The sequence below is a fragment of the Talpa occidentalis genome, unplaced genomic scaffold (assembly GCF_014898055.3).
Source record: "Talpa occidentalis isolate TD23 unplaced genomic scaffold, MPIMG_talOcc4v2.1 talOcc4.3, whole genome shotgun sequence".
Taxonomy (NCBI): Eukaryota; Metazoa; Chordata; class Mammalia; order Eulipotyphla; family Talpidae; genus Talpa; species Talpa occidentalis.
Genome location: NW_023603184.1, coordinates 64,215,192 through 64,239,397, shown reverse-complemented (window position 1 = coordinate 64,239,397; position 24,206 = coordinate 64,215,192). Strand labels below are relative to the sequence as shown.

At 32.9% G+C, this 24,206-nt stretch overlaps 1 protein-coding gene across 5 annotated transcripts in view; it reads left to right on the top strand.

Moving 5' to 3' along the window:
- EPB41L5 (erythrocyte membrane protein band 4.1 like 5) overlaps positions 1-24,206 on the top strand; it is a 122,593-nt gene that overhangs the window by 18,684 nt on the left and 79,703 nt on the right. For all 5 annotated transcript variants that reach the window (XM_054699630.1, XM_037523226.2, XM_037523224.2 and 2 more), the window contains exons 4-14: positions 5,683-5,725; positions 6,669-6,747; positions 7,729-7,773; positions 7,941-7,993; positions 9,530-9,650; positions 9,784-9,871; positions 11,480-11,568; positions 14,073-14,142; positions 18,399-18,568; positions 19,566-19,672; positions 20,739-20,766. In XM_054699630.1, the coding sequence (XP_054555605.1) occupies positions 5,683-5,725; positions 6,669-6,747; positions 7,729-7,773; positions 7,941-7,993; positions 9,530-9,650; positions 9,784-9,871; positions 11,480-11,568; positions 14,073-14,142; positions 18,399-18,568; positions 19,566-19,672; positions 20,739-20,766 (893 nt within the window). The remainder of the gene's footprint in view (positions 1-5,682; positions 5,726-6,668; positions 6,748-7,728; positions 7,774-7,940; positions 7,994-9,529; positions 9,651-9,783; positions 9,872-11,479; positions 11,569-14,072; positions 14,143-18,398; positions 18,569-19,565; positions 19,673-20,738; positions 20,767-24,206) is intronic.

Here is a 24,206-nt window from a genome sequence, read left to right as displayed (position 1 = left end):
AGATGTCAGTTTGACTTGCTGACCCTCATTCATCTGCAATCAAACAGATAATACTCTAGAATCCTTATGATGTGTGTTTTTGGTGACTTGTTAAGCCATATTCCTTGTCCCAGAATGCCATGGATAAACCTCATAGACTTTTGCCTGTGTGGAATTGACATTTTTATCTGTTTATGTCTATCTTAGAGGTATACCATCTCTAGAAATGGTGGGGGGTATTAGGCAAATAGATGACTGAGTAGGTGCCACAAATGGAGAACAAACCTAATGGGAGCTCATTAACTCTGCTCTCTTTCTTTTTTTTTTTTTTTTTTTTTTTTATAGAGGCATGTTTTCTTTCTTTCTTTCTTTCTTTCTTTGTTTTGTTTATACAAGCACTGGGTACAGTCAGAAGCACGGGAGGGTGAGAGAATTCACCAGAGCCAGAGCGGGGAGCAGAGCAGGCAGAAGGACCGAAGTACACTGCTGAGGGGAGCAGCGGGCGGCAGGAGAGGTCTGCGCGCCATGTGGGACCCTCCTCCTGTGGCCGGGGAGCAGCCGGGGATCGAACCGGGGCCGCAGAGGCCGCAGGCAGCTTCGCAACCCAGCGCTCAACCGCTGCGCCACCGGGGAGGCCCAACTCTGCTCTCTTTCTATACCAATATTGAATTATTAAAAAACCACAACTCTAGATTAATAAACATTCCTACAAAAGACAGAAAAGTGACAGAGATGCCCACTATACACTGTTCATTTAATTTCATGATAGAAGCACCAGCAAATGCATTTATAGAAGCTATAAATGTTAGAAGAGGATATTAAAATTATCACTATTGGCAAATGATTAGACTGTATACCAGGGTTCTAGCGTGAGCTTCACACTAACTATAGGATTTAATAAAGTGATGGGGAGTGAAAAATATGTAGAAATAAATAGTGTTAAATATGTATGTATATTTGTAAATATATAACTTAGCTAATTTACGTCTTTCCATTATGAATTTCAGTTTTAGGAATCCTAATAGTGCATATTTAAATACACAGAAAGGCACAATGTAAGATATATTTTAATGACTCATCTATGTCTGCATTTGAAATGCTTTGTAACAGAGACTGTTAATGCCAAAAAAGTAATCACCCAGAAAGAATTTTTAATGGAATCTAGCTTTTTGAAAAGTTTTCAGTTAGCTTATAGCATTGCTATAAATTGGTCCTCTGTATTCACAAGCACAGATTTTTAACATTTTGTAATTGTTTAAAATATTAAAATTTGCTTTAAGATAATCCTTTAATTCAATGCATAAGCCTCTACTCACCAGGAAAGAATTTTTTGGTAGACAATTGTTTTGAAGTATGGTTAATAATTCTTGGCTTCAGTCTCTTCCCCATTTGAGCAAAGGTAGTGGTATGCTTCTTCAGTATACAGCTGTGTAGGCTGTTAGAAGTCAGGAATCATTTATCAGAAGAGTTGTTTACAGATAATGTATTTGGCTAAAGGGCCTGGGATGAGAGTTTGTGTATGTTAATGTTTTGGAGTGTTTTTCTGGGTGATTCTTTGCTTTAGTTAATGTCTGCAGTTTTGTGATTTTATTATATTTAAGACACATATATAAATATTCTTTCATGCAGCTGAATAGGATGGAAAGAAATGTGGCTTAGCATGTCCTTTAATATTTAAGTTTGTCAACCAGACTTTATAAGTACAAAATTAGAAGGGAGTTTGTTTGCTTTTTAAGGTATGGTAAGGAAAGAGAACCACATTATTTTCACACTAAGCGTTCAAGAATCTATATCTGCATGCTCTCACCTTTATCTCCTAATGTAATTTAAACTTAGCTCCTAAAGACCCTGATTCAAGGAAAATACTATTAGTGCTTGTCTCTAAGCTCTGAATTTTCCAGCCTTTGGGCTTGGAATGTGGAGGAGATAAAAGAAAACAGACCTAAGCATCTGCAAACATGAACTCAGACCTTCCCCACAATAGCATCACGCAGGACTCCCTCAGCTTCCAGATCACGCTTTAAAATGCCTTTCACTTGAATTTGGGTTCATCTTTTAAGGGAGCACAGATATTCTAAACTCTTAAACACAGGTAGAAAAGAGACTAAAATACCTAACATCTGAGTCTTTATCTCATGATTTTATGTTTAACATGCTTTTTAGAATAGTAGCATAGAAAATGGAATAGAAAGGTGTATTTCTGAAGCTAGTCCTAAATAATCCTAAGAAAGACTTTAGATTGTTCTTGGAATAGTAAGTGGTCTTATATTGTTTCTTTGTACATATTCCTGAAGATTTCTTCTGTCAAAGTTTTTATTTAGCCTGGTAATTTTCTTTACACACATGTGCTCACTTCCACACATGCACACTTGGTTTTTTCTTTCTGAAGGAATCAGAAGTCAGTAACATCTTGAGGTGGGATGTAGTGATAGAAAGTGGGTATAAGGGGGATGGCCTATTGCAGGGGTTTTTGTTGGAGGAACTGTTGGCCATATTTTAATATTATTAAAAAAAACTAAACTATAATAATATATAAATTGCTAAATAAAATGAGAGGGTCCATGATTATTGTTTAAGGTATTATGTATTCATTGTAGAGTAAGTTGAAAATATAGGAAAGCACATTGAAGAAAAACTATGACCAGCAGACCAGTCTCAGTGATTTCGTGATAACATCTTTATTGTTCTGTTATGGATTGTCTCATTCCAAAATAAAATACATCTGTGTAAATGTATGAATTCTTAGATTTTTGACACAACAGTTTGTATTATTTTTAAACCTGTCTTTAAAATTTTAACAATATATTGTAAATGCTTTTCCAGATCCTTAATTATTTGCTTTCATTCCTTTTTTTTTAAAATGTTACCAATGGATTATTTTAATTGGGATAAGTGATACACACTAGGTATATATTATACTTGCACACAGTATAATTCTTGCCATGAATATAAAATGGTTATGACAACAGGCACATATATTGCAGGTCAAGAATATATTCAGAATTCTTCATTTAAGAATGCATAAATTCTAAGATTAATTAAGGATAAATAATTTCCAAGACAGAATACATTGAAATATCAAGATTTGATTAAACTTACAGATACATAGTTTTTAAATAAAGCAAAACTAAAACTATTGTCTTTCCATCCCCTAGATGATTTATTAAAATGTAGTAATCATCTTATCCTTTAATGAAGAAGTATTCTTATAACTTTCTAAAGCAATTTTACTCTATTCTTATCTCTTCTATCCAGTGATTAGTTCCTTAAGGTCAACTGTTAAACTATTGAATTAACACCTTCATTGCTAGCCCTTAATCAAAATCACTACTCTGGTGTCCTAACATAATTGGCATCCTAAATCACCTTTCATGCCTGTCATCTACACAGCAGCCAGAGGAGTCTTCAAAAATAGTCATTTACTCCACCGCTTAATTTTTCAATCACTTCTCAGTACACTTAAATTAAAGCCAAGCAGTTTAAGTCACTCAATATAAGGATCTAAGTAAACAGAGCCCCTAATTTTCTCTGACATCAGCTTCTTCTTTGGTTTTCTATTCTTCTAATTTTTTCCTCACTGTGCTTCAGTTTAAATATTCTCTGCTCATTTGTCTTCCAGTTAACCCATCTTATTTTTTCCTGTATCCAGCATTCTATTTGAGATACTGTGATTGATTCAGAAAGTTTTATATAACTTGTTCTAATAAAAGATAATGCTTGGTGAAATCCATCTCTTAAACTTTTTGTCATTTGTTTACTCAATTTTTGAACATTCTCATAACTCCTGTCAAGTACTTATTTGATCATTTCAGTATCTAGATTGTGGGTCCATTTCAATTATCTTTTTTTTTCCAGCTTGCTTTTAGTATGTTCCTGCCTCTTGGTATGCCTATCAATTATTTTATTGGATGTTACATACATCTTTAATTTTTTAAGCATCCTGGTTATGTGCTTTCTTTCTTTTTAATTGCTGCATGGTGTTCTAACTTATTGATATACGTAGGTAGGTAGGTAGGTGGGTAGGTAGATAGATAGTCTTAACTTTCTCAGTAATTCCTTGTAGGTAAATCTTCACACAGCCGTATGATTTCTAGTTACAGAGTTGCTGGATCAAAAACAAGTTACTTTTTTTAAAGCATAGTAAAATTACCTCCAGGAAAAGTTGTGCTTGGTTTATGATCATTACAGTGTGTGATTCTCCCTTTATTGCCTGTGTGGGGCTGTGCAGGTTCATTCATTGTGGTATAATAGACAAAACCTGTGGATAGGGCAAATCTCAGACCCACATTTGTGGAAATGAGGAGAAAACAATCTGAAAACTAGGTTTATCTCATACCTATCTAGATTGGCATCATGCAGCAGTCAGTAATTTAGCACAGGTGAATGGGATTTTTGGATATTGGGGTGCTGGGGTTTATTATGATAGGTGGGCTGTTTGCCATCCTTGGTTGAAATCTTTTCCACTAATAGATTTAAATGTGTTCTGCCTACTGGCTGGTCTAGTGTTCTGTTGGAAGAATATGTAAAACTGAGCATTTGTTAGATTAAAATATGCTTAAAAGTAGATGTCCAGCTACGTTTATTGAAAGATGAGGGATGACTGAGTTACCTGAAAACTCTAAATCCAGCAAAAATATTATACAAAAATTTTCTGAATGTTTACTAAGAATCTTGTTTCAGTGTGCAGAAGTACTTTGCTGGCACACTGGTGGTTTTGTGATTTTCACTTTTTGGATCTTGAGAGGATGAAAAGAAGAGGAGAGGCAAATAATTGGCAAGAAAAGCAAATGGTTACAAGGTTGTTAACAATGCAGCCTTGTTTATGCACTCTTGGCTTGTCTGGAGTTTTGAAACTGGATTCCTTAGCTCTCTGAGCTAGTTAGCACAAGAGCCCTTCTTTCCCTACGATGCTTGGAATTGTAAGCATGCCGTAGAGAACATGGTCATGTATATCTTAGTTGGCTGAGTGTATCCTGTCACTGTTAAGACTTGGAGTAAAGGGATAATAATGAGAATGGCTTATCAGTGAGTGTCTCTGGAATTGATTCTTAAGTTTGTGTCATTGCGCATTTCAGAGTGAAGAGGTTACAAGGCTCAAAAGGCCATTACTCTTGAAAACAGAAGTCTGCTAGTCACAATGCTAACATTTTTATTTTTTTTGTAAAGCAAAGGAGCAAAGCTGCTTTTTTTATAGATAGGGGACTTGATTATGAGAGATCTAATGCTGTTGGCTGTTCTAGTAGTATGTAGGCTACTTCTGAGTAGTGTCTATTTTGTAATGTTTAAATGACATTGTTATTTCACCTAATTTTTCACTGTGATCTGTCAGTAAAGCTTGCATTTTTAGTACAAGAATGAACCAAGATAAGGATACTTTTCTTCTAATTTTAACAGTTTTGAAATAGTTAATTGGGGGGGAGGGTAGTAAAAAATACTAAGGGTAAGATATGGTCCTTGTCACCAAGGGAGCAGAGGAACTGTTCTTAGAAGTCACATTAACTAGTTTTAGGTCTGTTTTTGCTCATGTTTTATAACTTACTGTGGCTTTTGGGCAGATAACCCCCTCCCCCATTTTCATGCTCACTTTTGTTTTTCTCATGAAATGATGTTTATCGTCAGAAACATGCTGAAAATTAACTTTAATAATTAAAATGTTAAGTTCTGTCATCTACTTAATGACTGGATTTTTTTTTCTGTTTTCAGCATTGGTTGGATGGTACAAAGAGCATCAAAAAGCAAGTAAAAAGTACGTGTTGAAAAAAACAAATTATATGTAATTATGTATTAGAAACTCTGATTCATAATAGTAAAGACATAGAAATCATGTTTCAGATGAATATCTTTGCATATCTACTTTCTAAAACTAATTTTAATCTGATATACTAACTCTTCCATTCTCCTGTCCCTCCTCCCCAAGGTATAAAGAGTTGATGGTAATCTAAATTCAAGTGACATACATTTTGTTTCCAGGAGAAAAGCTTGCAAAGAATGAGTTTCTGTTACATGCTTAACTTTTATTTAATAATCACTTATGTTGGAATTGTCCTGTTTGGCAATCTGCCCTGCTCTAAGAAATAAGGAGTTTGGAAACTTTAAGTTTGTAACTTTTTAAATTAAGAATAATGAAATTAAACAATTCACATAAACTGTCAGTATTATTCCTAGAAGTAGTCAGGGAGAAAATAAGGGTTTCTAATCCATAATCCAGTTTATCCTTTCTAATAACAGATTTCAGGGTACCTTGCTTTTACAAAATAATGGGGCCATTGAGAAGACAGAGGTTGGTGAATTTGAAAGTGTGTGGGAGGATTTGTCATGAGCAATTAATAATGTAAACATCCTGTGCTCCCAAGAAATACAGCTGGGTAGGCTTTTAGGGCTGATGGATTGCAGTCAGAATATTTTTATTTGATGTCTTGAACTGTTAGGTTAATCCAGAGATGCTACTCTTGACAGGACAGATGACTGTGATACTACTATATTGTGGTTGTACTTTTCAAAAGTCTACTGATTTGTCATTTTGTGATAGGTTTAATTAAGACTACAGTGTAACCTGAAGTAGTGCTACAATAACCTGTCATTTTCTGTTCCTAATTAAATAGACTTTTAACAAATTTACTGGCTGAAAATTCTTAACTATTTAAATAGTTATATAAAAAAATAACAGCTTTTTTTTTTCTTTATGGTAGTTGGTTCACCCTATTGTCTGCATCTCCGAGTTAAATTTTATTCCTCAGAACCAAATAATCTTCGTGAAGAGCTTACCCGGTAAGACCATTATCTAGAATTGCATAGGAGTAAAAAGCTCGATCAGACTTGGTAAAGATACTGGAAATTGTCTTCATAATTCTTTCCAGCTTACAGGCAGCTAACGAATTTTTTTTTTTTTTTTGCTATGATAACAAGACCATAGAAAATAGAATTTTATTTTGGGAGACTGTTTTTAAAAAATATATGACTCTTGCCCTGTATCAGTTTTCAGGATAAAGAGTTGGTTTCCTATTATCATCAACTAGTGATTTCTTCAGGTATCATTGTCAACTCATACACTTTAAATAGGACTGATGGGTTTGAATACATTGCATTGTTATATTTACTTATGTTTAAAATGATTTCTCTTTGGCCACTGAGAATTTTGATTCAGTTTGCCTCCTGACTTTCTTTACATATTGAAATGTTTAATTAAATAGTCTGAATAGTTTGGTTTGAATAATTTTCAATAAATATTAAGTACATTATGTACACTTTCTTTTTTAATTGAGGTAATACTGGTTTACAACTCTGTTTTTTGGTTGTACAATTTCTAACTTATTTTTATTTGTCCTGCCTCCTTTGTATTTATTCGGTGACTCTCTGTTACAACTCTGTGATTCGTATACACATACTATTTATTTGGTCTTCCTGAACTCTGCCACTGCGTTACAGATACTTTTTATAGTTAGCTATATTCCTTCCATATGAGGTGGGTATTTTGATAAGAGGGTAAAAAATCAGACCCAGTGTGCCCTCAATCATTTGCTTTAAACTTAAGGTTGCTATACTGTGCTCTGCATCTTGCTATAGTGAACCCTGGGGACATTCTACCATCCTTCTTACTAACCCCCTTCCCCCCCTGTTACTTTTTCCTTTATGGACTTCATTATGGTTAACATTCTATAATTGGAATGTTTCTCCTCCAATTAAAAGGGTAGGATTATTTTTCACATTAGATTGTACACTGTTTAAATTTTTCCCTCTTATTTTTCTTAGATACTTATTTGTTCTTCAGTTAAAACAAGATATTCTCAGTGGAAAGTAAGTATCATTTAAGGTAAAATGCAATTTCTTGAATTTTTGAAAATGCTTTTGAAAAATAAAATCTTAATTATGTAAAAAACGGTCAACATAAAATGTGTATTATTTCTATTTATCTTAAAGGTTGTGGAGTTGACTTGTCTAACACATTTGTGTTTTGGTCTCAGATTAGAGTGTCCCATTGATACAGCAGTTCAGTTGGCAGCTTATAATCTGCAAGGTAAGCAGTTCTTTTGTTGACTCTAGACTAAAACAGAATTCTTTTTTGTTTTGAGTTAAAAAAATTCAGAAGACTCAGAGTAATGTTCAAGAAAAGTAACAGTACTGTTTTTGTATAAACTTGTATTATTGTCTTACTTTGACTTTGATTTGTTTTAGAATGTTTACTTGTTTACATCCCTTTGGCTTTGTATGTTCCCATTCCATCAATAATGTTTTCAAACAAAAACAGTCTACCTGATAATTCAGTAAATATTATCATTGCACTCTCAGCTGCTTTTTATCCTTAAAAAGTGATGCATAAATTACTACTGTGGCCTCATGGTTTGCTTTTAGTCTTACTCTTAGAAATGACTCCATGAAAGAAATACTTGTATTTTAAGTTCCTGATATTTTCTTAAGAATTAAAAAAAAAGCTTTCCAATAAATAAGATTAATGAAAATCTTTTATACCTTGTTGCTCCAATCAAATACTGTTAAACTTCGATACTTTCTTACCGAAATGTTATTTCCTAACATTCTAGGAAAGCTTTAATTTCAGTCCTTTTCCACAAAAGAGAGCTATTCTAATTAGAGTATCTGTATATACTATGATAAAAGTATAATTTCGTGATTATCACGACATTAATAATTTTATATTTGTTAAGTGATTCTGTATTTACTTCCAGTCCCTTTGAGATTTGTAGTATATATTTGCTATTGTATAACTAAAGAGACTAACTTTTATGTTTTATGGTAAGCCTAATAATTTTTATACAAGAGAAAAGATTAATATGACTCCTATGCAAGAATGACACACAAATTTGTGAAGCATTCTATTAAGAAAAAGAAATGATTACTGTTTTTTAATCTTAAGATAGTTTTTTCCTTCAAAGCTAGTTTTTTTGGTCAAAATGGAAATTTTTGATTTTTAAAAATGAATAAAATATCCTTTTAAGGAAAAAATTTCTAAAGTATAGAAAATTAGAATCCCTGTTTCTCTTCTTCAAACCAACAGTTCAGCAATACCATAGTTGATTACATAAATGTTTGGGCATTCTCCAGTGCCTTTCTGTCCCAAATATGTTTTCACTAATTGTTCTTTCATTTATTTCTTTGGGATTAATAATTTTAAATTCCAGGAGGACAGAGGATTTGTCTTACAGTGATATGTTCTGTGCATAGTCTCAACATTTCTATCTACTCAGTTTTTAAAGATTGCTGTATACTGTTTATTTATTATAAGATCAAAAGGTATTTTCCTATGGAAGTCTAGAAAGATTTTCAGGAGCTAAACATTTTGAGTTATCAACAAATAAAGAATGACATATAATTGAATATGCACAAATATGTGATTTGTGTGCATAGACATATCAAGCGTATGTTTGAGCTTGCTTTTTTTGGGAATGGTCTGGATATTATAAATTCCTGGTCATTTAAGAAAGCAATCTTTCTAATCTTGTTAGCAACTTTTATTAATAAAGTAAACATTGAGGAAGGATTTAGCAGAAAATAAACTTAGTAACAAAATGTAACTTTGTGAAACTTACATTTGTAGCTGAACTTGGTGACTATGATCTTGCTGAGCATAGTCCTGAACTTGTATCTGAGTTCAGGTTTGTGCCCCTTCAGACTGAAGATATGGAGTTGGCTATTTTTGAGAAATGGAAGGAATACAGGTACTTGACATTTGATCACTTTTTTCTTCAATATCATCACGACAGTGATTTCATATTTGTTTTTTTTTCCTATAGTTGGTATAGCATTAATTATATGCTTATTATTTTTAAAATAATATGTTTCAAATTTCAGAGGTCAGACACCAGCACAAGCTGAAACCAATTATCTAAATAAAGCCAAATGGCTTGAAATGTATGGAGTTGATATGCATGTAGTCAAGGTAAGCATTGTGTTGTGATAGTTTTTGTTTTTGTTTTTGTTTTTTTTAAAGATTTATTTATTTATACAAGCACTGGGTACAGTCAGAAGCACAGAAGGGTAAGAGAATTCACCAGAGCCAGAGCAGGGAGCAGAACAGGCAGAAGGACCAAAGTGCACTGCAGAGGGGAGCAGCAGGTGGCAGGAGAGGTCTGCGCACCATGTGGGACCCTCGCCTGGTGGCCAGGGATCGAACTGGCACTGCAGAGGCTACAGGCAGCTTCACAACCCAGCGTTCAACCACTGCACCACCAGGAAGGCCCTGTGTTGTGATAATTTTAAACAGTTTTATTCCTTTAAGACTGGAATTTTTCAGTGTAAGAGTGGGCATAGAGCTTGCATAGGCTAACACTGTACATTGTTTTTTGGTGTTTGGTGGTTTTTTTTTTTAAGATTTTTTTATTCATTTTATTTTTGCATACAAGACTTGGAGTGTAGGCCAGAAATGTGTGTGGGTGGGAGGGTGGGGGCTGGTGGTGAGAGGATTTACCAGAGACAGTGGGGAGCAGAACAGGCAGATCTACTGAAATACACTGCTGAGGGGAGCAGCGGGCATGACAGGAGAGGTCTACCTCACCATGTGGGTTAGTTCCCTGGCCGGGAAATGAACTCATGCTGCAATGGCCGGTAATAGCTTGATAGTGCTAACTTTAACACCTGTGCCATCAGGGAGGCCCCTAGCACTGGATCCTTTGGATCTGTGGTTATAAAGTTAAGATTAAATACCGAATGATAAGAACTTCATGTAAAAGTTCACTATAAGAAAGGAAACAAAATCCACCCAAAAATATAGTAACTTTTTTTTTTTTTAAGATTTATTTTGTTTATATAAGAACCGGGGTACAGGCCAGATGTGTGGGAGGGAGAGAGGATTCACCAGAGCCAGAGCGGGGAACAGAACAGGCAGACTGATGAAATACACTGCTGAGGAGAGCAGTGGGCGAGACAGGAGAGGTCTGCTCACCGTGTGGGTTGCTCCAAGGCCGGCAGGGATCGAACCTGCACAGCAGAGACTGCCAGCAGCTTCACAGCGCTGTGCTCAACTGCCTGGGCCACCAGGGAGGACCCCAAAATATAGTAACTTTTAAGCTATTTTTACTTTTTTGAAATTATTTTTAATTTTTTCACTTCATAGCCACATCATCTTATATCACTTAAACTAAGTAGTCTCTGAAGAAACTAAAATAATTTAGGAAGCAACATTGAAGATTCAGAGTTTGCAAGGATTTTGATAAGTGATTTATTTCTAGCTAATATAGCTAAATTTTCACAGAAAGGCAGTCTTTTTCAAAATTTGTGATTTAAGTGGAGATTGGAGTATGGAAAGAATCTGGAAAGAGCTTTCTTCATAGTGGGACTATAGCTACTATTTTCAGTGAAGATATACCTTAAAACTATAATTTTCCTGAGAATGTTATTTTGAGGACTTCTGTTGAAAACACATTGCATATTAATATTATCTGTGTATAATGAGTATCATTCAGTGTGACAATAAAATTAACAGTTGTGTGAAAGTGTGAAACCTGTTTTATATAAATAAAGCTAACACGTTTTGCTCTTCTCAAATTAGGCTAGAGATGGGAATGACTATAGCTTGGGACTAACCCCAACAGGAGTTCTTGTTTTTGAAGGAGAAACCAAAATTGGCTTATTTTTTTGGTAAGCAAAGTTAATGTCAAAAGTACTCACTGTGGTTTTGCTTTTTCAGCAAGTAAGAACATTTATGTCAAGTTGACACATAAAATAGCTTGGAAATCAAATAATTCTGAAAAACTTGTAATGAGAAGCAGCTGTCTCCTGTCATACTCCGACCGATCTTTAATCCCACTTTCCAGAGGCAGTTTTAAAAAGTCTTCTATCCATAGATTCCATTAACTTTAAGGAATGTCAAAATTATGTGTCTTAATATAAATATTCTACATGTGTATATTAAATGTCCACATGGACACACTGTCTTGTTATATGGTTATAATCACTATTTTTAGTATTTCTAATATTTCTTGTTCCACAATCTCTTTACATTATATTCCCTTGTAGGGTAAGAGGAAGACAATGTTAGTACTTTTACCCCTCCTTTTAAGTTGTACTTTTTGTGTCCCAGTTTCCACTGTATATACTTTGAAATTATATTTGCATTTTATTTTAATGTCAAGATAGACATTACTTGCATTTCATAACCACTAAGTTCTTCAGGTTTTGTCTAATTGGTTCTAACCCCAAAATCAGGAAATGTATCGAAATGATCCCTGTATATTGGCTCCTATGTTGTTTTCTTTTTATAGCACTCTAGGACTGTTAGCTCAAAGTCTACCCACACCAAACTCTTACACATTCAATTGCATAGCCCAATGAGTATATTTTCAGGCATTTGGAATCTGACTGTTTTGAATATCCCACAAGTTGCACCCATTAACTGTTAGCAATAAATGTGACAAATCCTGTAGCTATATAAGGCCTCTCTGCCTTTTGGAAATCTCTGACCCAGAGACTTCCCCCTTGCCACTGAATGTCATCACCTGAACAGACCTACCCCCTTTTCTCAAATTTCTCAAAGAGGGCTTTCCTGGGATCTTCATAGAGTTCCCTTGTCCTGTTCACCCTCAAGGGCCTGTGCCATTGTCCCTCTCAAGGACTTTTCCCTGCAAAATCTCTCAATAAAGCTCCTTATACAATACTGCTAGCTCATGGTCCTGTCTTTTTCTTGATCATCCTGGAAATTCTTGAAATCACAATTGGAATTACAGTTTTCTTCTGTGTAGTCTTTTGTTTTTCCTAGAGTTCTTGGCTCCCCTCTCCTGTCCTCCACTCTCACATACTCCACACATTCCTTTAAATTGCTTGCCTTGTCTTTAAGTTACTTAAGATTCTCAAAGGTTGCATTAAATGATTCTTCTGTTTCTATTGAACTCTTTGCTCTTCATGCTATTCTTCAGCTTTCATCTTGGAACCCACTTTTCCTGGGTTTTTTGAACCAAGATTTTCCTCTTTCTGTGCTTTTGTTTTTCCAATACATGTCCTCACGTAATTACCTAAGAAAAGAGTGTAGAAGAAAAATTACTTGAACCCTTGGATGCCGTGAAATGGTTAATCTGCACTCATGTTTCCTTGCTAATTGGAGTTTCTTGATGGAGTTCTGATTGAAAGTATTTCCCTTCAGAAAGTTGAAAAGAGTATTTATTTTTACATTTAGATGTTCCCTGCTAGGGACTCTGAGAGGCTTGGTGGAACACCTTTCTAATTGTTTATTGAATGCGAAGGGAGCTGGGGTATTTATCCAGTCCATGAGTGTAAATTCCCTAACACATCCAGTTTGCCCTGTAGGCAGTTAGAACATGCTTCGTGGCCAGAGAAAGTTCTATGCAGATAAAAGTATTTTTGAGTCCACCTTATAAAGTTGTGGGTATCACTTGTATTAAGACCCGAAATTAGAAGAGTACTCTGCACTTAGTATTAAGTATTTAATGGTTAAATAAGTGGTAGCTCCTGCCCTCCACCTCCACTGTTTATACTTATTTACTTCTTGTTGTTTTAGTAAAGTCTTGTAAACAAGTTATGTTGCCCATCTTTTTTTGTTATATTTAAAAATTAGTGGGAGTGGAATTGCTTTGTTTGGCATTTGCAATTAATAAAAAGTACAGCGTTCAAATATGCTAAGTTGTATAGAATGTTCATATAGGTAGGAGATAGTGTTGCAAAGTGGGCCATAAAGTGAGGTTTAAATTTAAAGGCTGTATTTCCTCAAACCACAATTGAAGGCCCTACTCAATAATTTGTTTTCTTTTATGCCTTTTGAAAATATGTGTAGTCTTTCCTGTGCTGCTGCTTTAATACTAGGCTTGGAGAATCTCTTAACACAAAACTATGGCATATGGGGGAAATAAAAAATGTAAGAATTTCTTCTCTTTATTTTTTCCTTAACATTTTTAATGTCTGATATACATGCAGTGTCATTTTTGCCAGAGGTAATTGCTTTTGAAATATCTGTTCTGTTAACTATATGTTAAGTTGGAGGCTTTTTTGATGGGCTGTGAAGGTTATGTATCCTCTTAACCAGTTTATAATTCACAAATTAAGTGATAAATATGCTTGAAGTAATAACAAAGGTTTTCTTAATTTAGAGTACATGTATTTCAAATATGACTGCTATTCTCATTTTATTATAGGCCCAAGATAACCAGATTGGATTTTAAGAAAAATAAATTAACCCTGGTGGTTGTAGAAGATGATGATCAGGTAGATATTCTATCTCATTTCTTACTTAACAGCGACTATGTTATGTTTAACTTAAGTCTCTAATAAAGGAGCAATTTACCCATGGTTTTATAGAGTCATAGAATAGAAACTTAGTATAATTAATAATTAATTTCCTACTTCAGATCACACCATCCTAATAATTTGGTTTTCTGCTCTTAAAATTAAGGAACATAGCATAAAAGAATATTCTTGTTTCATCATTTATGTCTGATGTATATAAAAATTTGCATTTAAATGACTGTCTTTTTAGCACCTGAACAGAAAGATAAATCAAAAGATCTACCTAATAATATTCTTTAATAACATCTTTAAACTAAGGATTAACTTTTTTTCAGTTAAATCTAGTTTCTAAGTGATACACAAAAAACATGGATGCCTCTTACATGCTTTCTGCTAAGTGAAACCAGCCAGATTCAGAAAGACTTAACTGTATTATTCCATTTATATAATATTCTGGGAAGGTAGACCTGTAGGAATGGAGAGTAGGTCAATGATTGATTGGAATTAGAGGCAGTGAGGGAGCTTAACTAAAAGAAACAGCACAAGAAATTTTGGGGGATGAGAGCATTATTCTGTGTCTTGATTTTTGGTGGTGATTACATGGCTATGTAGTTGTCAAAATTTACAGGCCCACGCAAAAAATAATAAATAAAAAAATCTGCTTGTAAATAATAATATTGAAAAAGTACATGTATATATAGATAAAAGCAAGTTGGACAAATGTTGAAAAATTTTATATATAGTGACAAATGAGAAGACTAGAAAGAAGATTCAGAAAATTAGATGAAATGGTAAAAAGTTTTGTAAGTTTTAAGTTTTATTATTGAGATACATGTCGAGGATTGTCCTATCACACAGCTTGGAAGAAAATCAGAGATAAAAATAGAGCATTAGAAAAGAATCTCTGGATAGCACAGGGGATGATCATTATATCATCACCAAATGAGTTGAAAATGATTCAGAGGCAAACTTCACATTTAAAACAACTTATTTTACTTTTTATCATGTAAGTATATGTGTTTACATTTAATGATATTTGTATCTAAATGTAACGGCAGTCCTTTAAGAAGAATAATGTATAATTCTGCGTTATAAGAAATTATGTATGGTCATAATTTAACTGGTGACATTTCCTTGTTGGGCTGTAAAATAATTGTGCATCTTAGAATTGATGGCATTTTAGATTGACTAATAGAGCATTAGCTTATTGGATTTTTTTTGAAGTTATTTTACACATATATACGAGCAAATGTATATATCATTTCATTTTTGAATGGAAGCTGTTGTGCTTATACACTGTTCTCTCTTCATCCTTTTTTGACTTTATAGTTTGGAGTCTTTCCATATCAGTATATAAAGTGTTTCTTCATGCTTATAACAAACTAAAACTGTATACTTTTCTATTGTATGAATATACTGTAATTGATATAATCAATTCTCAATTTATATTTATTCACTATATATACAATAATCTGAACATTGGCAGGTATCTAGCTATTATCATTTCCTTTGGGTGAATTTGCTGGGTCAAATGATTAAGGGCATTTGTCCTGGATCTAGTGAGACACTATCAAATTGCATTGTTATCAGCACAGAAATCTGTTTTCTCAGGGTGTTTAGCACATTTTCATCTGAAATATGAGAAGTGGAATTTAACTGTAGGTTTAAGTTTCCTTTCTGTTATTATGCATGATATTGAACACCTTTTCATGCATTTTAGTTTTTATTTGTTTCTTTTTCTCCAAACTGCGTACTCATAATCCTTTGCCCCTTTTTCTTTTGGATTGTTGGTCTTTTTTCTTAGAGGTTTACTCTTTGTCAGAGTAACTGTAGACATTGCATCTAATAGTTGTTTGTCTTTTAACCTTCTTATGGTGGTTTTTTGCCATGTACTTTAAAAAACAAGTAGATTTACCTTTTATGACTTTTGGGTTTTGTGTCATAAAAGGATTTTTCCTTCTTTGAAGTATACTTTACTGTATTTTTTTGTGTGTGTCTAGTTTTTGTTGATAAATTTTATTGAACTACAACATATGTTCAGGTAAGCACATAAACATACCTTGTTCAATTTTCACATACACCTGTATGATCAGCACCCAGATTAAGAAATAGAATGCTTCCAGAATTATAGTTTCTCCCTGTGTCCCTTGCCAGATACAATCCCCCAAGAATAGTCACTTGACTTTAACACCATAGATTAATTTTTTCTTCTGTTTTGACTTTATGCTAAAGAAATCTGCATGAATACTCTCTTTGAGTCTGGCTTCTTATTAATTCAACATTGTTGTGAGCTTTAACCCTGATGTAGTAATTAGTTGTATTTGACTCATTCTTACCATTTCATATAGTATTCAATTTTAGGAATAGATCACACTTACCTTCCTATTCTTGATGGATGTTTCAGTTAATTTCAGTTCTTGACTGTTAAAAGTACTGCTCTGAACACAAGGATATGTGTTTGTTGGTTTTTTGTGCCTACCACCAAAGTGGTTTCCAAAGCGTTATAAACATTTACGTATCTATCCACAATGTATGAGAGTTGTATATGTTATTTTTGTTGTTGCTAATGTTTGCTATTCTTTTTCATGTAGCCATTCCAGTAATTGAATCATCTTGTTGTTTTAATTTGCATTTTGCTGATGACTGTTTTAGTTTAGAGCTTATTTATGACATTGATTAGACATTTTTATGTTTTTTTTTTCCCATAAAAGTAATATTCAAGTCTTTTGTTAATTTTTGATTGGGTCATATACTTTTTTTTCATCATCGAAGTTAGTTTGTATCCGGGATATCAGTTCTTTGTCAGATACATGTTGCAAGTACCTTCTCCTTGGCTTGCCTTTTGACTCCCTTGAATCACTTACCTTTGGATAAATAGAGCATTTCAATTTTAGTGTAATACAGCATCCACATTTTTTTTCCCTTTGTGCTCAGTAATGTGTCTTTTTCAAGATTAAAAATTTTTTAACTTTTTAAAATTAAAAAATCATTGCATGTATCAAGGTCATGAAGAAACTATATGTAGTTCACAAAATGTTTTTTAAAGTGACAAAATATTCAGCGGCTATTTGAAAAGTACCAAAATAACGCAACTGATAACCTGTTTCACTCATCGAGATTGAACTTTTTTGGCATCATTGTTTCACATCTGTTTTAGAAATAAAGAAATTAATAGTACTATATTTTATACAGCTAAGCTCTAGCCCCTTAACTTGCCTCTTTTTCCTCAGAGCTGAACATCATTATTGGATGGTATTATTCTCATTTTCTAACTTTTTCCAAATATAAACACGATAGTCTTGTTTTTAAAATTTACATAAATCATATACTTTGGGGGCTTTTTTTTGCAGCCTGTTTTACCTAAACACATAGCCATGTAGCTCTAGTTTATTCATTTGACCCTATATATATAGTGTTCTGTCATATGAATAAACAGTAGTGCATTCATTCATTATTTTTTATTCATTCATCTCTATATTTTTAAATATAGCATTGTTTACTTGATTATTTCTCTTGTTTTGAATATGTTAGGCTTTGTGTGGAATTTTGCTATTAAAAATGAAACTTTAAAAAAAATCTTTGGGTATAAATTTTGGTATACAGAAAATCTTTTCCCTAGAGAGACTATATTATGTAGTTCAATTGTTATAGATGTAGGCTCCAGAGCTCAGAATGCTAGGTTCAAACTGGTTTTCTCTCTTACTAGCTTTGTGACCTTGTTCTTGATTTCTTGAGCCTTAGTTTCTTTGTCTTTGAAATGGAGCTAATGATAGTATCTGCTCACTGAAGTAATTTTATAAAACCCTTAGAAAAAGTGCCTAAGAATATTAACTATTATAGTTAGATTCTTGTGAGTACCTACTATAACAAAGAATATGGACATTTTTAAAGCTTTTGATATATATTGCTAGATTTTACGTGATCCTTTCAATTATGATTATATAGTTTTCCCTAACTATGGTGTATAAAACCTCATTTTATGACTCTGGGAAATGAGATCACATAAATAGAGAGGGACAATCTTAGGAATAATTTTATATTGACTGAAAAAAATGAATAGCTTGTTTTCAATTCTTTTTTATGTAGATATATATGAAGAATGTCTGAATCATCAGGGATCAAACTCGATGCTCTATTATTTGATTCTGTGAATTGATGTAGTTGTATTTGTAGCTAAATAATGGGGCACAGGAGTGTTTAACCTAATAATTACCTCTCCATCCTTTTCTTTTCAGGGCAAAGAGCAAGAGCATACATTTGTCTTTAGACTGGATCATCCAAAAGCATGCAAACATTTATGGAAATGTGCTGTCGAGCATCATGCTTTCTTCCGCTTGCGTGGCCCTGTCCAAAAGAGTTCTCATAAATCGGGATTTATTCGACTGGGATCGCGGTTTAGATACAGGTTAAAGTTATTAGCTGCTTTCTTTCTCTTTCTTTTTCTTTCATGGAGGCCAAAAAAGTTTAGGCCATCTCTTCTTTTTACAGATGTGAAAACTAAGGCATAGAAAAATTTGGTTTTCCATTGGCCAAAATAAAAAAGTTTTGTTTACCTGACCAGTCAGGTAAACATTATAATAGTGTAATGGATTTTATATCCCTCTTAGCATATACTTTGTATATTAATTAGCCTCCAATTTAAAGTCATGTAAACAGAGTTTTATACACACATACATACACATTGTCTCTCTCAATGGCTGGATACCATGCAGAGGGATTTACCACTGAATGGGAAATTAGGTTATTTCTGATTCTTTATAACTTTAAGCTCATTATTCTTATAGACTCCTTGATTATTGGTCATAAATTAGAAATATATTGGTTTACTTGAGATTAAATAACTGAATTTTTGGAATGCTTTGAAAATCAGTCATTATGATTTAAAGAAGAAATGGGTAATAATAATATAACAGGTCAGTGTGGAATTCATGCAAGAGAGCATCTGTTCTACTTGTATTAAAAGTGGGAGGACATTTTCTTAATAATTTAAATGGAAATCAAGGAGAATATGACAATAGTTTTAAAATATTTCTGGAAAATTCTGAGATGTATACCACAATTAGAAAAGGTAACTGAAAGTCTTGAGTTAATTGCACACTTTGCATTGGGGTGTGTGGATGAGGAAGGAAAAAGAGTTCCATAAAAGCATAGGTATTGCAGACTTGTTTATGATGATCTGAAGTGATACTGTATGCGTAAGAAAAATCAGTATAATTTGTGTTGCATATTTCACATGGGCTTAAAAAGTAAAAGAATGATGTGGAAAAGGGAGACATCAATATTATCGGTAGCTTCTTCAAGAAGTGTAGGATGGTTCTTTTAAGGAGAACTTTAATGTAGACTTTCATTTATGTATAGGCTTTAATTTCTTTTATTCTTGTTAATATGCCTGATTATTTTAGTGGGAAAACTGAGTATCAGACAACAAAAACTAATAAACCCAGAAGATCAACATCCTTTGAAAGAAGACCCAGCAAGCGATATTCTCGGAGAACTATACAAATGAAAGGTGAAATGCAGCCCTGTTCTAGAGTACTTTCTTTCTTGTCAGTTTATCTGTGTACTGCTATTGTTTACTAGAGAGAAAGTTGTCTGACTCTTAAGTCTACTTAATCAACTGAAGTATTCTAATTTTATGAATTTGGTTTTGACACAAGTAGTTTAATAAAAATACAAGGGGAAAATTACCTGTTTTGTTTCTGAGATTAAACTTCATTAATCCCAATTCAGACACTGTTCCGAGTTTGTATTCAGCTTTTGTTTGTGTTAACTAGTTCCTGTCTCTTTGATTTCCAGATTTCATTTATAATAATCTTTTAAATCCTCTTAGGACTTAAAAAAAAATAAACAAATTTGAAGCAAAAATTATTTCATACTTTATTATAAATATTAAGTATTCTGTTAAATAAATTTTTGTTTATTTAGTATGATACATACACTTCCAAATCATAAATGTTGCTTGCCATGTAAGACTCTTATGTAATAAAAAAAATATGGTTTACTTTGTTAGATAAACTAAAACTTGTTTCATTTTGAATTTTAGTTTGCATTAAAATAATGATAAATTTTAAATATGTCCAATATCATTGCTATGACTAGTTGAAAAACAACTAACATTATGTTTGGCTTTGGTTTTTTTAAAAAACTGATTTATATTCATAATTTTGGATGACTAAATTAAATAATATATTTGTTACATATATAGCTACAAATGAAACCATTTCAATTTGTGGTGGTTTCCTTTAGGTTACTCTAAGTTACCTCTTATTTCTACTGATGATGATTTTTTGTCACTCAGTTCACCCCAGGATGCTTGCAGGTGGCCAAAACATATACCTATTTTATTGCTTTATTTTAAGAATGGAAAGTGCTATTATTGTTTACAATTACTATTTCTTTTATTATAGCCTGTAATTGTTATTATTGACTTTAATATTATGAGTACTTCTGTGAACTAAGTCAATAGTTGGGAAACATGGATTTATAAAATAGTCAAGATTTAATTTTACGAATAGTCAAACAGTTTACCAGGAAAGAGGAAACTAATGGGACATTTTCTTTTTCTCTTCCATCAGCAAGTACAGCAAAACCTGAAGAACTCAGGTGGGTGTAGTTTTGCAACTTAGTGATTGGCATAGTGTTTTAGAATTTAAGTATTTGCTGTCATAAATATTTGTTGAGCTGTATCAAAGTGTTAAGTTCCTTAGTATTGGTGATACAGTAGAGAACAAAGAAATGTATAATGCCACATAAAATTGACACAAAGAAAAACAAAAGTATAAATAAAGAGTGGGTAGGGTAGATTCATAATGAGAATGACATACAGTTGTTATTGGAACATGATGCAGGATATAAAGATTAATAAATTATGATCCTTTCACAGAAGGAGCTCAAAGAAAAATGGTTGATTTACAGATAAGCTATTGTACTCCTGGGATAAATCTCACTTTGTCATTGTGTATAAGACTTCTTTATATTATGTTGCTGGATTTATTCAGTAGTATTTTGTTGTAGATTTTGATTCACTAGTATTTTGTTATGTCATATTAATCAAAGATAGTGGTCTGTAGTTTTCCTGTAAGTTTTCATTTTGTTTTGGCAACAATATAATACTGATTTTACAGACTAAATTTAGAAATGTTCTTGTCTCTACTAACTTTTGAAAAGAGCTTATAAAGAATTGGTATTAATTTTTTAAATATGTGGCGAAAAGCACCATTAAAACTGTCTTGTTTGAACTTTCTCTTTTATGTGAAGCTTGAAAGTTCTTTGTTCCATTTCTTGTTATAGGTCTATTCAGATTTTTTTTTCCAGTTTGGGAGTTTGAGTCTTTTTAAAATTTGTCTATTCATCTAAACTGTAGCATACAGTTGTTCATATTGTTTCCTTTTTATTTCTGTAAGGTTGGTACTGATGCCGCCTTCATCCCCCACTGTGGTATTTGAGGTTTTTTTTTTTTTCCTCTTGATCAATCTTAGTAAAGGCTTGTCAGTTTTGTTCACCTTTTCAGAAAATTAGTTTTCGGTTCACTCAATTTCTCTATTTCATTACTTTTCACTCTGATATGTTATTTCATTTCTTCTGTTTACTTTAGGTAGAGTTTGCTTTTTTCCTAGTGTCTTAGGTAGATGATTATGTTATTACTTTGCAATCTTTATTATTTTAATGTAACATAGCTAAAAATGTTACTCCAATCACTGCTTTAGTCATATTACATAAGTTTTTTTATATTTTCATTTTTGTTCATCCCAAGTTATTTTCTAACTTGTTTTATGATTTTTGTATTTGACCCATTGGTTACTTGGTAGTATTTTACCTAATCTACACATACTTGTGAATCTTTTATTTTCTTGGGTTTTTTGTTATTGTTGTTGTTATTGTTTTGTAGTTTTATTCCATTGTGTTAAAACAGATTTTTGCATGATTTTTATTCCTTTAAATGTATTGAGACTTGCCTTATGACCATAGCTTGTTTTATCTTGGAGAATGGTCTGTGCCCTTGAGAAAAAGGTACATTCTGTTACTGTTGAGTGGAATGTTCCATTCATATCTGTGAGGTCTGGTTGGTTTTATACCATTGTTCTAAACTTCTATTTTATTGTTGGTCTTTTATGTAGCTAAATCTGGTAAATTTGGGATGTTTTCAACCATTATTTTCTCATTTTCTTTCTCCTTGATTTTCTCCTTGTGGGACTTAGAGTATACCTACATTGCTACACTTGATGATATCCCATAAGTCAGTTCACTTTACTTCATTTTTTTCTTTCTGTTCCTCATACTAGATAATCTCATTTATTCTGTCAGGTTTACTATCCTTCAGCCTGTTCAAATCTGCCATTATGTCCTGGTGAATTTTTCATTTCAGTATTATACATTTCAATTCCAGAATTTCTATTTGTTACTTTTTCACAATTTCTCTATTTGTTAGTAGTTGTTTTCATACTTTGTTTCTGTAGTTCTTAAACATATTTTTACATAACTGATGTAAAGTCTGAATTGCTGAGACAGTTAGTTCCATATTCTTGGCTGCATCCAATTGTAGTAAAACTTCCACCACACTGAATGTGGGAAAATGGGAGAAGAGAGCAAATTGTAACTTAAGTGCCAGATTGAGTTACGAGATTTAGTAAATTATCTTGAATAAATATTTTCTCTACTTGATGCTTGCATTTTATTATTTTTATAATTTTCAACAGCTAGATGTTTCAATAGGAGAGGGTTTGCTATTCTCAAATCACTATTTTAGAAGTTCTAATTACTACTGACTAAATTAACTTCAGTACTATATATTACAATGTATAGTTTCATACAATGTTTCTCAACCATTGGTATGTATCAAGTTCGCCTGGAAATATCAGCTTCAGGCAATACTCATAAATCTAGTTCCTTTTTTGAATTTGATTACGCCCCTGTATGGCAGATACATGACTATAGCTTCTTCAAAAGGGAAAATTGTTTTTGGTACTAAATGCAGTCAGCTTTACCTTGTCATGTCCTAGCTATTCATTTTTTTTTTCACTTAGAAAACTATTAATACCAGGGTATGATTAGTGATTCACTACAAATGCACTCTTTTTTATTTTATACTATACATTTTTTACATCATTTTTGCACAATATATGCATTTTCATCTTGGTTATAGTCCCCATACAGTTCCCACCCCCCCCCCTTGTTTTGATCCTACTCCCTCCTCCACCCCCTTTAGTGTGTATCTGGTTAATAGTTGCTTGTTGATTTTGCAATCAAAAAAGATAAACTCATGCAATTTGCTACAACATGGATGGAGCTGGAAAGGGATCATGCTCAGCGAAATAAGCCAGAAAGAAAAAGAAAATACTGGATGGTTTCACTCATAGCAGGAATTTAGAAAACCTAAATAAGGGACCAGTAAAAAACCCAATTATAATAAAGTAAAATACACCTTTTTTTTTTTTTTTAATAAGGATTCCTCTGATGTCAGTAGGCTGTTAAAAATAAGTAAATGGAGTAGAGAAGAAGAGAGGGGTTCTCTTCATTTTGAATTTTTAGTTGCGTTAAAAAAAAAATTACAAAATTTTCTGCCTTTTCTGATCTGTACACTTTTATCTTTCTTGTAGCCAATTAATAAGTTGAGCTTTTAAGAAAAATAGTGGCAAATGTTGGCAGTATTCTGTATTTCCTGCATTCTTTTTTTCCCCTTTGTTTAGTGGGTCATGTTTTGATAACCTCACAGGAACAGAATATTACAGTTTACGGTAAAGATTACCTAGAGACATTGTAAACAAAGCAGTACAGTGATAATGTAGTTGAAAAATTAAGGTTCTCTATGTAAGAATTTCTCCTTCTTTACAATTTTCTGCACATTTCTGACCAAAAAGAGAGATAACTCTACAGGCTTTCTCCTAGAATAAAGATTAACTTAACTTTAATAACTAAATTTTGTGTCCTTTTGAGTGTGCTTTTGGGTCTGGAAAACAGCAGAAGTGGCATGTTAAGTGATGACACTTTATTAAAATTTTTCCAAATAAAAATAGTAAAATATGTAGACCCAGCTTTCCTGAAGG